Source organism: Terrapene carolina, unplaced genomic scaffold, assembly GCF_002925995.2.
Source record: "Terrapene carolina triunguis isolate 2854851 unplaced genomic scaffold, T_m_triunguis-2.0 Scaffold33987, whole genome shotgun sequence".
Taxonomy (NCBI): domain Eukaryota; kingdom Metazoa; phylum Chordata; order Testudines; family Emydidae; genus Terrapene; species Terrapene triunguis.
This window is the reverse complement of record NW_020698338.1, coordinates 1-12,680: the sequence shown is the minus strand read 5'-3', so window position 1 is coordinate 12,680 and position 12,680 is coordinate 1. Positions and strand designations below refer to the sequence as shown.

Genomic DNA, 12,680 nt, shown 5'->3' with positions numbered 1-12,680 from the left:
GTTCTTTTGGAAGTCCAGCTATACTTTTGGCTGTCACTACATCCCCTGGCAATGAGTTCCACAGGTTAGTTGTGCGTTGTTCCTCTTGTTTGTATTAAACCTTGTGTCTGCTCATTGTGTGAGGGGGTAAAATAACAACATTTCCCTAGACACCAGTCATGATTTTCTAGACTTTATCAGGTCCCCCTTAGTCGTGTCTTTACTGAGCTGAACAGCGCTAATCTTTGTCGTCTCTCCTCGGCTGGAAGCCGTTCCACACCCTTGATCACCTTTGCTGCCCTTCTCTGAACCTTTCCCAGTTGCACCATTTCCTTGTTGAGATGACTGGAACTGGACCCACTATTCAAGTGTGGGGACCCCCGGGATTGCTGTAGTGGTGTTCTGATATTTCTAGAGAGACAAGGGGGCTGAGGTAATATCTGTTAGACCCACTGCTGCTGGGGTGAGAGGAAGGCCGAGCTCTGAGGACCTTTCCCAGCCCTGAAGAAGAGCTTTGTGGAGCTGGCAGCTTGTCTCTTTCGCCAGCAGAAGTGGGTGCAAGAAAAGCTATCACCTGGCCCACGCTGCCGCTCTAACCTCCTGGGAGCAGCCTGGCGGCGGTAGGTCCCCACCTACCTTAGCCACGGGAGCGCTGCTGCACGGGGAGTGGATGTTTCCAGAGAACTGTCCGAAGGGCCGCCAGGACCTCCTGCGGGGGTGGAAGTAGCTAATTTAGACCCCACCAGTGTATACGTCGACTTTCCCGATGTGTATTACTTGGCACTCATCAGCATTAACTGAGCAAGATCAAGGATGTGGATAGGGGAGGCAAAGCCCATGGGAGTGGGGTGGGGGACTGCCTACTGCACCCAGAGTTTTGGGGGACCCTGGGCAGTGGGGGGGCTGGTCCTGTGGGAGGCTGGATGCTGGCAGGAGTTGCAGGCCAGCGCCCCCTGCTGCCCGGAGCGGATTGGGCCCCCGTGGAGCTGCAGGGGTGACTGCCAGCTGGTTCTCCCTGCAGCCAAAGCCGGGAACACCAAGAAGGTGGAGGAGGAGGAGGAGGAGATAGACATCGACCTGAACGCGCCCGAGACTGAGAAGGCAGCGCTTGCCATCCAGGGCAAGTTCCGTCGCTTCCAGAAACGGAAAAAGGACCCCAGCCCCTGAGCAACTCTGCCACCCTGTCCCCACCGTCCCCCATCCCCCCTCTGCCAGCACAGCCCGGCTCGCCCCGTGTTTGCTCGCTCCTGCCCTGCCCAGCCCAGCTTGGGCTGTTGGTATTTTGCACGTTCTATGTACCTGGTTTCGGGGGACGAGGGGCTCCCCAGACCCAGCTGCACCCACATGCCGAGCTCCTGCCTGGGAAAGCGGGGCGTCCTCTTCTTATAGCCATGATGTTGGCACGGCAGGCTCCTGGTGCCATCCTCACAAAGCCATGAAGGGGCCACGGGCCCCAGGCTGGACAGTGCCTCCTGGGGGCCTCGGGCCAGGGTAGGGGCAGCCCTGGGAGAGTCCTGGGCTGGAATTCAGAGCCAGTCGGCCATAACTGCCCATTAGCCCTGGCTAAGCCAACTCCTGTCAGGAGGGGTTCTGCTCTTGAGCACCCCCCATCCTGAGTGGACACCCCTGAGCCACCCCACCCTGACCTAAGGGGGGGCTGCCCCTTAGCTCCCCTACACCCCCATCCTGAGCAGCTTCCCATCAACCCCGACCCATGGGGCCACCCACTCCCACCAGGGACCCTGACTGGGACAGCCAGAGACCCAGGACCAGATGCGGGGTGGGGGTACAGAGCCAAGGAGAGGGTCGGGAAGGGGCCCAGAGCCATGCAGGGGGAGGGGAAGGGCCATAAAGCCAGATGGGGGGGATCAGAGCCGAGTAGACCCAGGACCACGAGGGGCAGGCAGGGCTAGTGGGTGGAGGACAGGGCCTATGGCCAGGCCAGGAGGGGGAAGGGCCCTAGGCGGGGTGTGTGTGCTGCAGGATGCCCCCAGTCCCGTGGGACCAGGCCTGAATTGCAGATAAACAGGGCAGGCCCCACCAAATTTCCAGGCTCTCCCAGGGCCAGGCAGGGGAGGGGGTCTGGGGCCAGGAGAGGGGCAAGGTCACCTTTCCCTCCAGGATTTTCTTAGACAACACGGGGGCCGGAGGCAGCTGGTGACCCCTCCCCTGGGCTGGTGTTGCCTGGAGCCGTGGACAGAGGTGACCGTGGGGTGGGGGGGAATGTCCAGGCCCTGCTGGGGAGCAGGAGCCAGGCTTTGATCTGCTCCGGCCGGGTGCGGAGCTCCTGCTCTGAGCCCCACGTAGCGAGCACACGGTGTGTCCGCACCGGCTCCCTGGAGAACCCTCCCCACTGCGAACAAGGGGGACTCCCCCCAAGTGGAAACACCCTCCCCCATTGGGGGACAGTGGGGATCCCTTCCCACACAGAGAACAATGGGGACTACCCCCCAAACTAGGAACAGTGGAGACCCATGTCCCCCATTGAGAACAATGGGGGGGCTCCCCCCCGTGACTGGGAACAATGGAGATCCCCATCCCCCCACTGTGAACGATGGAGACCCCCTGTCCCCCAATTAGAACAATGGGGATACCCCCCTACTGGGAACAATGGGGACTCCCTTCCCCTCCCCCACTGGGAACAATGGGGATTCCCCCCCCCCCAACTGGGAACAGTGGAGACCCCTGTCCCCCATTGAGAACAATGGGGCCTCCCGTCCCCTCCCCCACTGGGAACAATGGAGACTCTTGAGCGCAATGAGCGTGGCTGGGTGCCAAGGTGTGGGGAGGGGGAGGGCACTGGGGTGCTAGGGATTGGGGAGCAGGGCACAGCTGTGAGCAGGAGGAGGTAGCAGAAGGCAGCCGGAGTGAGGGGGTTGGTGGGTCGGAGATGAGGGCTGGACAGGGAGAAAGGAACAAGTGAGCCAGAGCCGGAGGGGGTGGCATTCCCCAGTGGGGCTAGCAGAGGGGAGCTCCAGGCACTGGGAGCCCATGGCACTGCACCCCGTCCCTCCCAATTAAGAGAGGCACTGAGTCCCTCCCAGCTTAGGCAGGAGCCCTAGGGGCTCCCCTCCCCCCCCTTCCAGGGCCCCAGTCCATGCAGCGTCTCAGCCGCCTGTCCCCCTCCACCCGTGCCCCTCTCAAGCGTTGGGCTGACACCGTCCCACCGCTGTGCCTCCTGCTGCTGGCACAGCCCCCCAGCACTGTAAGGCCTCGGCGTTCCCCAGCATTGGATTCAACCCGCCTCCACCCCCAGCCCACCGGGAGCTGCAGCCTGAGCACCAGGGAGCGCCGTGCAGCTGTGCGTGATTGGAGGGGCCAGGCCGCACCGTCCCCTGGCCGTAGCACTGGGGGGGACGATGTGGCCCGCAGGGCAGACACAGCTGCTGCGAGGACTGGCTCTTTTAGCATGTTTACGTAATAAAACGTCTGGGAACAGTGGCCGGCCTGGCGCGTGGTTCGTGTTGGTGCTGGGGCCGGCTCAGAGAGGCCGGGCAGTGGCAGGGTGGGTCGCTCGGGCTGGCTGGGTTGTCATGGCCACGGCCATGCTGGGACCCCAGCAAGGGGCCCAGTCGCTGCTGGTCCAGGCTGAGGCCATGGGAAGTAAAACCCACAGATGGAGCCGGGCTCTGGATGGGACCCAGCCACTGAGGGGACAGCAACACCACGGCGGGTCTCAGAGCCCAGCCTGGGGCTCGTATTAGGCCACCAACAATAGCATAGATGCTCCCGCTCCATCTGGAGCCCACCCCTCGCCGTGGGGCGCAGAGCCTGAGTGCCACCTCGCCTGGGCACAGCTACCCTGCCAGCTTTAGTGCTCTAGCGTGAGCCCAGCTGCAGAGCCAAGCGCTCAGAGGCGCCGCTGCCGGGTGGATTTTGTTGCAATGTAGACGTCCCGCTAGTGACCAAGGGCACCGCGTCCCCAGAACCACCCAGCTTTGAGCCACACAGAACCCCTCGGTGCTACCTGTAGAGCGGTGCTCTGTTGCCACGGCCCGGTGCCACGCTCCCAGCTCACCCCTCTGCATTGGTTCCTGGGACACAGTCCATCTGTGTCCCCTGCCAAGGGGAAGAGATGCAGGCCCATCGCCAGGGCCCTTCGCCCAGCTGGACAGGCAGCCCCGGGACGTTGTGCATGCTGACAGTTTCTCTGGCCTGTGGGCATAAGAGCCCCACAGTCCCTTAGCACTGGGGTAGGTGGCTGGGCCTGGAGAAGCAGGAGCGGCATGGGGCTCATCGTCCCTTGGGCCGTCCCTGGGGTGTAGCAGCTAGTGCGCGCCATGCTGGGACGAGCAGCCATGCTGTTATGACAGGGGCTGTCTCCACGCTAGGACTGATGTGCCTTGTAGCGCAAGCATGACACCCACAAGCCTGTGCGGGGGAGCCAGGCGCACCTGTGATGGGCAATGGTTTGAACCAGCTGTGCTGTGAGTGCTGTGTTACCCCAGTGCACCAAAGAGGAAACTGAGGCACAGACTGGGCTGGTCACAGAGGCTGCCCTGGGCCATGCAACTCCTGGCCCGTGCTCCTGCCCCTCACAGGATTAACATCCAAGCTCCTACTTCCTTATGCCTCCAAATGTGCTGCGGGAGCTGCCTGCCTAACATGGTGGGTTCCTGGGTTCCAGGCCTGACTCTACGATTGACTCGCTGGGTGACACTGGGCACGTCATGATCCAGCCTGACTGCGGTTTGCCCCTGTGTTACACGTGCCCCCATTTATAAGCCATTTTCAAAGCCTCAGTGGTAGTGCCAGGCCCTATGTTCTACTTTCTCCCAGCGCCTGGCATAGCCGCCGGACGCTTCCTCCCGTCGTGTCCCCCACACCCCACCCCAGATGGTGGCCTGGGTGAACATTTCAGGTGCTTTCTGTCAGTTTGCCCACTGTTGCATGCAGTCAGTGAAGCCCCCATGGCCCCAAAGCCATGTCTGTGTGGAACACACCACGCTCCTGAGCTACAGGTGAGGTGGAGGAGGAGCTGCTTCTGTGGCAGAATGAAAGCGAAGGCTGGGTTGGGTGCTCAGCGGTGTCATAGGCCCTATACTGTTAACACCTGGGGGAGAGTCTCCTTTAGTTCCTGTGGTGCAACAAGAGAATGGAAAGTCTAGCCCTGTGCTCTGCCAGTGGCTCCTTGTGCAGCTGTAGCCGCCCAGGGGGCCAGATTTGTCCTACATGCTTGCTGAGCTGCACAGCTAGCTTCAGTACAGGCCATGAGGTGGCAGCTCGTGCCTGGAGGCTGGGTCCTTTGCTGCCCAGCTCCTGTGTCACTGGGGATGGCTCTGCTCCTGCAGCCTGCCCCTCTGCCCAGCTGGTGTAAGGCTCATGGGGACAGGGCGCGCCTGGCCAATGGTGCCAATTGCGGTGCATTGGCTGGAGCAGATTGGGTGGAGAGACAGGGGAAATCCCCTGAGAAACGCCCGAGTCCGGGCTCCTCCAGGGGCGGAGGGTATGGCTTGGGAAAACAGCTCTGCATGGGCCCAGCCCTGCCCCTGGTTACCCACAACCAGCTACCGTCAGCAAACAGCACCTGCCCTGTCGCCACGGTGCCACGTCCTGCTTAATGTCGTGTTTGGTCAACGCTCGGCCTGCTTGCCTAGCCCAGACCTGGCCAGAGCGTGTCTGAGCCAAACCCTTCCCAAGGCGAGAGCCAGTGCCCTGCATTGCACGTGTCTCCCCGGGCACATGCCACACCTCCCCCCTCCTTACACCCCCACCACCATGTATTTCACCGTGCACATGCCCACCTTGACATGCACACACCTCCTACCTGGAGCACATGTGTGCATATACACATGCCTGGACACCCCTGCAATGACCCTCCCATCCCTGTACATGTACACTTATCTCCTACCACACAGTGCACCCACACATGGGCATGCACACACCTCCCCCCAGCCACATGCTTCTGTGCACACACCCCAACACACACGCACCACAGGATTGCTGTAAGATCCAACCCAGCCCCGGCTCGAGCGGCCCATACCAGACTCATTCTGCACAGGGGGAGGGGTGCTCCACTTAGCACCAGTGTGTCATGTCCCCCAGCCACCAGCCCAACGAGTAGATGGGACACCTGTGTGAACCGATAAGGAGTGAATGTCCAGCCCGCGGCTGGCAGGGTGTTAGGGGGTGGGGCAGCCCAAGCCATGCTGGCTGCAGTGGAACCATAATTAGGCTCCTGGTTCATGCTCTGTCCTGCTGCCCTGGCACAGCGGCAGCCCCCGAGCACAACCCAACCCTCCCATGGTGCCCATGGCTGTAGGTGCTGGAAGCCAGGGTGCTGGGGGCAGGGGAGCTGCAACACCTCCTGGCTTGAAGTGGCTTCCATCATAGCCAAGGTTTATGGTTTGGTTCAGTGGCTCTCAGCCCCCCTGCACGAGGCTCTAGTCAGGAAGGGGTGGGGTTCTGGGGAGATGGGCTCGGCTCCCCCCAGTAACTAGCACCTGCCCCTGCAGTGCTTTGGCCGGGGCTGCTACCCCGCAGCAGGGCCTGGCCTCAGGCCCACGGGGATTTCGCAGGAGCCTTTCTCTGAGGATCTGCTCCATAAACACCCCCTCCCCGTAGCTGACAGCTATACAGCCTCCGCCAGCCCCGCCCTTCTGGCAGCCAAGGGGCGGAGCTGGGCACACCTGCCCCTGAACCCCAGCAATGCTGCCCTGCAGGGATGACATGAAGCAGGCACCCCCACAAACTACTTCCCATAACCCCATCTGCACCCCACCGGGCACGTACGTTGCTGACATTCTCTATCCCCCCTCTAAAGTATGCACAGCAAAACCCTGCTCCCCGACCGAATTATTTCAGCATGGGCCCTGCAGGGCTGCCGGCGTGGGAGCCCGAAGCAAACCCCACTCAGTGCCCTGCCAGCGCTGGCTTTCCTTCCCCGCCTCACCTCTGGCAGCCCTTTAGCCCCGGCCAAGTGACTGTCGCCAGGGGGTGCTCAGACCCTGAGACAGCTACAAGGCCCAGCAACGCTCCGGCTCCCGTAGCCCAGCCAGGTGGTTTTAGTCTCTTTACGCTTTCCCCCAGCAATCTGTCCAGCCCAGGATGCAGCGGGCGGCTCCCTGCCCAGCGCTCGCCAGCGTGTCCCTTTGTGATAGCCAAGCACAGGATACCAGCTGAACTGTTACGAATATTGCAGACACAGGCAGCCCTGGCAGCCTTTTCGGGGCTTCTGTGTCACACGGCCAACTCCTGGCTGCGTTGCCTGCTGCTCTCCCCTCTGCCTCAGCAGTTCCTGGTACCCGTATTTATTTCCCTGTCCGCCTGAACCTGGGTGGTGTAGATAGCTCGATGGAGGATCTGGGCAACAGGAGCCAAGGCTCTGGGTGCCCCACTAAGAAAACGACAGGCTAGGAGCTCGGACGCTAACTGTTAAGGGGAAAAACAGAAGAGGCAGCAAGGGGATTTTGAGTCAGTGTAGGAGGCAATCACGTCATTTCTGATCTCCCTTGGCTCTGTGGCTGCTGGTAGCCCCGCCCCAGATGGAGAGGTGAGGACATCCTGGACCAGGAGAGGTGGGCTGGACGTGCCTGCCTGGCCCAGCAGCAGCTGGACAGATTTGGCCCTAGGCTGTAACTAGGGCTCCTGCACGACAGTAATACAAATAATCAATTCAGCACTGGAAACACCTGAGACAAATAGCCTGAGCCCCAACTCTTCCCCTCCGCACCTCATGGCCCACCAGGGCATCCTGGCCTGCAGTGCCACGTGCCGTGTCACACTGGAGTCCAGCTACAACACCCAGCTTGGCTTAAACCAACCAAACGCTCAAGGAGGAAGGCACCGTTTTGACAAAGGGAGGCTGCAGAACCGGGCTGGGAGCAGCAAAACCAACGGGAGGAGGTGCTTTCCCAGACACATTTAAACACAGCTCGCTCGTCGGTGAGTTCCTAGTTCAATAACAGACGCGATATCAACCAGGGAGGCCCCTGCATTTCCAGGCATTCAAATGGCAGCATGTTACAGCCAACAGCCATGTGGCCAGGGCCCTCCCTGGGATGTGGGAGAGCCACATTCAAGTCCCTGCTTGGAATCAGACATATCCCAGCTGGGTGCTTCAACATGGGGCTATGCCCTGGAACTGTCCCACCATGCGTATGTTATGTATAGAGACGTTCCCACAAAAAGCTTCTGCCTCAGTCACTTGGCATTAAACAACCCCCCCCCCCCCAAAAAAATCCCATTTTTGGACAATTCCCAACCAGTTGTGCCACAGAGCTACCGTGTGACCATGGCCATTTCACTTGACCCCTCTTGGCAGCTGCATCCTCTCCCACCTCTGATCTTGTCTCTGAGGCAGGGGCTGGTTTCTTACTAAGTTTGTGCAAGGCCTGACAATGGCTGGGGCCTCTGGCTGCAACTCTACCCCAAGTAACTCATACTAGGTTGGGGCTGTTTGCCAGCCCAGCCTGGGAGCTCTCAGCACACCAGCAGTCCCCCGCTGCATGTCTTGACATGGAGCACGACCCCTCCTGCAACCCTACAGGGGTCAGCCCCCCCATTGCAATTGAAACCCGGCAGAACAGATGGCAATGTCTGCTCAACCACCAGCACTGGCAGGGGTTTTGCAATGTGAGCAGCAGGGCATAGGCCCTGCAGGAACCAGGAGCCCCCCCCACAAGGGTCAATTCACACATGCAGCCACTGGTTGGGGGAGCCCAGCTGGGGACCTTGTGCTGACTGGAGCAGGTTCTCAGCAGCTTGGGAAGACCAGTGCTCTGCCGGGCTCCCCAAACCCAAGGTACCTGAATCCAGCAGCCTCATAAAAGGCTGGCCCTGGTGTGCCGAGCAGGGCGGGGGACTCGCAAATACAACAATTAGCTTACAAACATTTTTAATAACAAATAAAATCAGTTGTGTGTCTCTTGCTCCACCTGACCCCTTAAGGCAGAGGGGCTGGGCAGGGGCCTTTCCACTCTTGGGCCCAAGTTCTGCCATACAGGGGGACATGAAAAAACAAGTCCCTGGTCTGAGCCCAGTTCCTGGAGGTGATACCCTGGGCCAAGGAGCGAAGGGGGAGAGGGAAAGAGCTGCCCTCCACCCCAGCAGAGGGGCCCCTGCCTTAGGTCTGCTGCCAACCCTGCCCCAACCACTGATGCACAAAGGACACGCAGCCCCCAGCCAGCCAGCCTCAGGGCTGCTTTTTATGCAGTGGAGTAGCTGAGGCAGCAGCATTTCATGTGAGAAGAGGCCCTGCCCTGCCCCCAGCGACACAGGGGAGTCCAACCTGAGGATGGCAATGGGTGCCAGGGCAGAATGGCACATAGAAGGCCAGGCCAAAGAAGAGATGTCAGGGTGCAAGATCTCCCAGGATGGTCAGACCGCTCAGTCCAAACAGCCCAACACAGCTGCCTGCTCTGCAATGGGGTGGGAGTGCAGGGACAGAGCAAGGGGCTATTTGCATTGAGCTCCCCCGCACAGGGGCTGGGGGGATGGTTGGGCACCGTAGTGCCAGGCCAGACATCATGGCTTGCTCTGAGCCTCATCCATGGCTGCTCACGCCATGCCCTCCCCCCGGTGGCTGAGCATATGGAGCTGCAGCTTGTGGAGATCGCTGAAGGTGCTGTGGCACTGGTGGCAGGAGGGATAGTGCCTGCGCAGCCGCATGTGCTGCTTCAGCGACCTCTGGTACACAAAGCGCTTGGCACAGACCACACAGATGTAGGGGCCCAGGGGGGGCCGGCCTCGCCTTTGCTTCTTGGGGGGCCGCCCTTGCTTCTTCGGGGACTGGCCTTGTGCTTGCTTCTTGGGGGGCCGCCCTCCCCTCTTCCCCTGTGGGACAGGCTCCAATTCCTCGTCCTCTTCGGCTCCGCTCTCCCCTGCCCAGTCCTCCCCAGAGCTTTCCCCGAGGTCGCTGCCCTCCCCTGCTCCCTCCTCAGTATATTTCCCTTGGGGCTGGGACTGCCGGAAGTTATAGGGTTTGTGCCACGCTCCCTGCTCAGCCCAGAGCTCCTCTGAGGGGGCTGGCAGCTGTGGAGGGGCTGAGGGGGGTGGTGGGGCTGGCAGCGGCAGCAGGGGCCGTGGGGGAGCTAGCAGTGGTGGGCCTGAGGGAGGTGAGGGTTGCAGGGCGGCTGATGGTGGTGGGGAGTGCAGGGGCTGTGGGGAGTGCAGGGGGGCTGATGGTGGCAGGGGGTGCAGGGGTTGGGATGGGGCTGGCACTGGTGGAGTGTGTGGCCCGTTGCCCTTCTCTGCTGACATCCTGCTGGTGAGATCACCGAGCTGCCCTCCTGCTGGCTGCTGAGCTTTGGCTGCAGAGAGAAGAGGAGACAGGTCAGGGAGGTGTGTGTGTGTGCAGGGGGAAGGAGATGACCCTTCATGGTCCAAATAAGAGCCCCTCTGAATAGGCAGTGAGGGCCCAGCTCCCAAGGAGGGAGCATGCTCTGCCAGGGGAGAGAAGTTAGACGAGGATTCAGCCCCCGAACTCAATGGAAAGGGGTTCCCAATGGGGGTGAAGGCCAAATTCTGATGTCCCATCAATCTGTGCACCCCCATGACTCCAGCAGGGAGTTCTGGGAGTGACCCCCAACTTTTCCTCCTTAAAAGGCCCCCTTCACTGCCCTCCCTTCAACTCTAGGCAAGGAGACCCATGGTAGAGCCTCCCTTGCTCAGAAAGGCATGTGTGCTTGGGGCAATCCTCCGTATTTCCAGCGCTTTCCCTGGGCCCAGGACCCCAGGTGACATGAACCCAGCCCCCCCAGGCAGGGAGGCAATCGGCTCATTTTGTGGTTGGCACATCCCCCCTTTCCATGCTCGGCACAGGGCACGGCCCAGTCCTAGCCAGGAAGGCAGGGTGGCCATCTTGTCCCTGGCAGCCATCTTGTCGGCACAAGCCACACTGAGGTTTTGTAACGAATGGGGCCGCATGGGAATTGCTCTGGGGCCCAGCTACTGCAGGGAGGCCGACAGCAGAGGCTGAGAAGCAGGAGCCAACCTGCCCAATAGCTAAGCATTGTGCCCTGGTGTCAGTATACGGTACCTGGGGCTGGGCGCAGCTCTGGCATCCTCCTGGGTACTGGTCCTTGCAGAGTACACGCGTTGGTACTCCCGGCTCCCGTGCCCGTGTCCCTTGGGGGCACAACCATCTGGGGTGGGATCTGAAGGATGATCTTGGTGCCCGGGGGCAAGGTTGCTGGGTTCAGTAGGATCAGGCCGTTACTTATCACTCCCGTGACTGGGTCTGAGGGAGGGATGGTCAAAGGGACTGAGACAGAGGCCAGTGAGGCCGCGGTCATCGATGTGGTTGAGCTGTGGGGCCTCACTGCTGCTCGGGCTGGGGCCCCAGGCACTAGTGGGGCCGGAGCTGCGGGCCCGGCTGGGGTGGAGCCTGGGGGCCCGGCTGGTAGTGGGACTGGGGCGGAGCCTGGGGGCCCAGCTGGGGCAGAGCCTGAGGGCCCGTCTGCTAATGGGGCTGGGGGCCTGGCCGGGGTGGAGCCTGCTGCCGGCACAGAGTCAGGGACTCTAACCACGAGTGACGCTGTCCCTGGAGTCCTGGCATTGTTGTGTCCCGGCCGGGAGGCACGGGCCTGGGCCTGGGCCCGGCAGAAGTGCCCTCCCATGTACTGCACCCCACAGCGCGTGCAGGTCTGCGCCCCCTTGTGCAGGCTCTTGTGGAAGAGCAGCTTGAACTCGAGGGTGAAGACGGCGCCGCATTCGTCGCACACAAAGGCCTTGTGGCGGCGCTGGTGCAGGCGCAGCAGCATGGGGCTGGCGAAGCTCTTGTCGCAGTCCTCGCAGCGCAGCAAGGGCTTGGGGGCCGAGGCCTGGAGCTGCCCCACGTGGTTGCGGATGTGCGCCAGCAGCTCTGCCTGCGACACAAAGCTGCGCTTGCAGTCCATGCAGGGGAAGGGCCGGATGCCCTCGTGGCGCCGCAGGTGCTCCTGCAGATCGGGGGCCGAGGCGAAGACCTTGGGGCACTTGGAGCAGCTGAAGGGGCGTTCCCGGCCCCCGCTGTGCACGCGCTGGTGCTTGGTAAGGTTGGAGGAGTCGGTGAAGGACTTGCCACAGGCGTGGCACGAGTACAGGGCCTCCCGCGTGTGGATCCGCAGGTGCTTCCGCATGTTGCTGCTGTTGGCGAACTTCTGGCCGCAGGTGGGGCACGGGTAGACACGTGGAGCTGTCCCTCCCTGGGGACCCCGCCTCCTCTGCCGCTGGGGAGAGGGCTCAGCTTCTTCCTCCTCCTCCTCCTCCTCTGCTGAGCTCTCCTCCGTGGAGCCACCAGGGGAGTCTCCCTCCTCCTCCTCTGCTGAACGCTCCTCCGCAGGGCCCCTGGGTCTCAGGGAATAGCCCCCCTGGCTGTCCGGGGCAGCCTCCGAGGACTGGGCAGGGGAGGAGCGTGAGGAAGGTGGCACTGCTGGGCTGCCGGCCTGGCCCTCTTCATCATCTGCAGAGAGAGGCACATGGTGAAATGCCCATCCTGGTGGGGCTGCATTTGGCGGAGCAGCTTAGCTGGCGCCTCAGCCTCCCCCACCCCTTACGCTCTTGGCCCAGTTCAGCCATTCACCCAATTGCTCTTCAGTCCCACACCACTAGCCCACGGCTGCCCTCCGCACCCTGCTCTCAGTGCCTCGGAGAGGGGAGATCAGAATGCAGCCAAGCCCAGAGCTGGTCACTGGTGGATGAGTTAAACTAGGGTTACCATACGTCCTCTTTTTCCTGGACATGTCCGGCTTTTCGGCACTCAAACCCCCGTCCGGGGGGAA

At 61.7% G+C, this 12,680-nt stretch overlaps 2 protein-coding genes across 2 annotated transcripts; one reads left to right on the top strand and one right to left on the bottom strand.

Annotated features, from left to right (window-relative positions):
* Positions 1 to 1,000: 1,000 nt before the first annotated feature.
* Positions 1,001 to 3,407, top strand: PCP4L1 (Purkinje cell protein 4 like 1; the record flags this gene model as incomplete). The annotated part of the gene is made up of 1 exon (XM_024222282.3): positions 1,001 to 3,407. A coding segment is annotated over one exon (146 nt), but the record flags the coding sequence as incomplete, so codon positions are not given.
* A 6,070-nt stretch (positions 3,408 to 9,477) lies between these two features.
* On the bottom strand, positions 9,478 to 12,361 carry LOC112109611 (zinc finger protein 628-like; the record flags this gene model as incomplete). The annotated part of the gene is made up of 3 exons (XM_029914262.1): positions 9,478 to 9,951; positions 10,141 to 10,229; positions 10,958 to 12,361. Coding segments are annotated over 3 exons (1,967 nt in total), but the record flags the coding sequence as incomplete, so codon positions are not given.
* Positions 12,362 to 12,680: the final 319 nt, after the last annotated feature.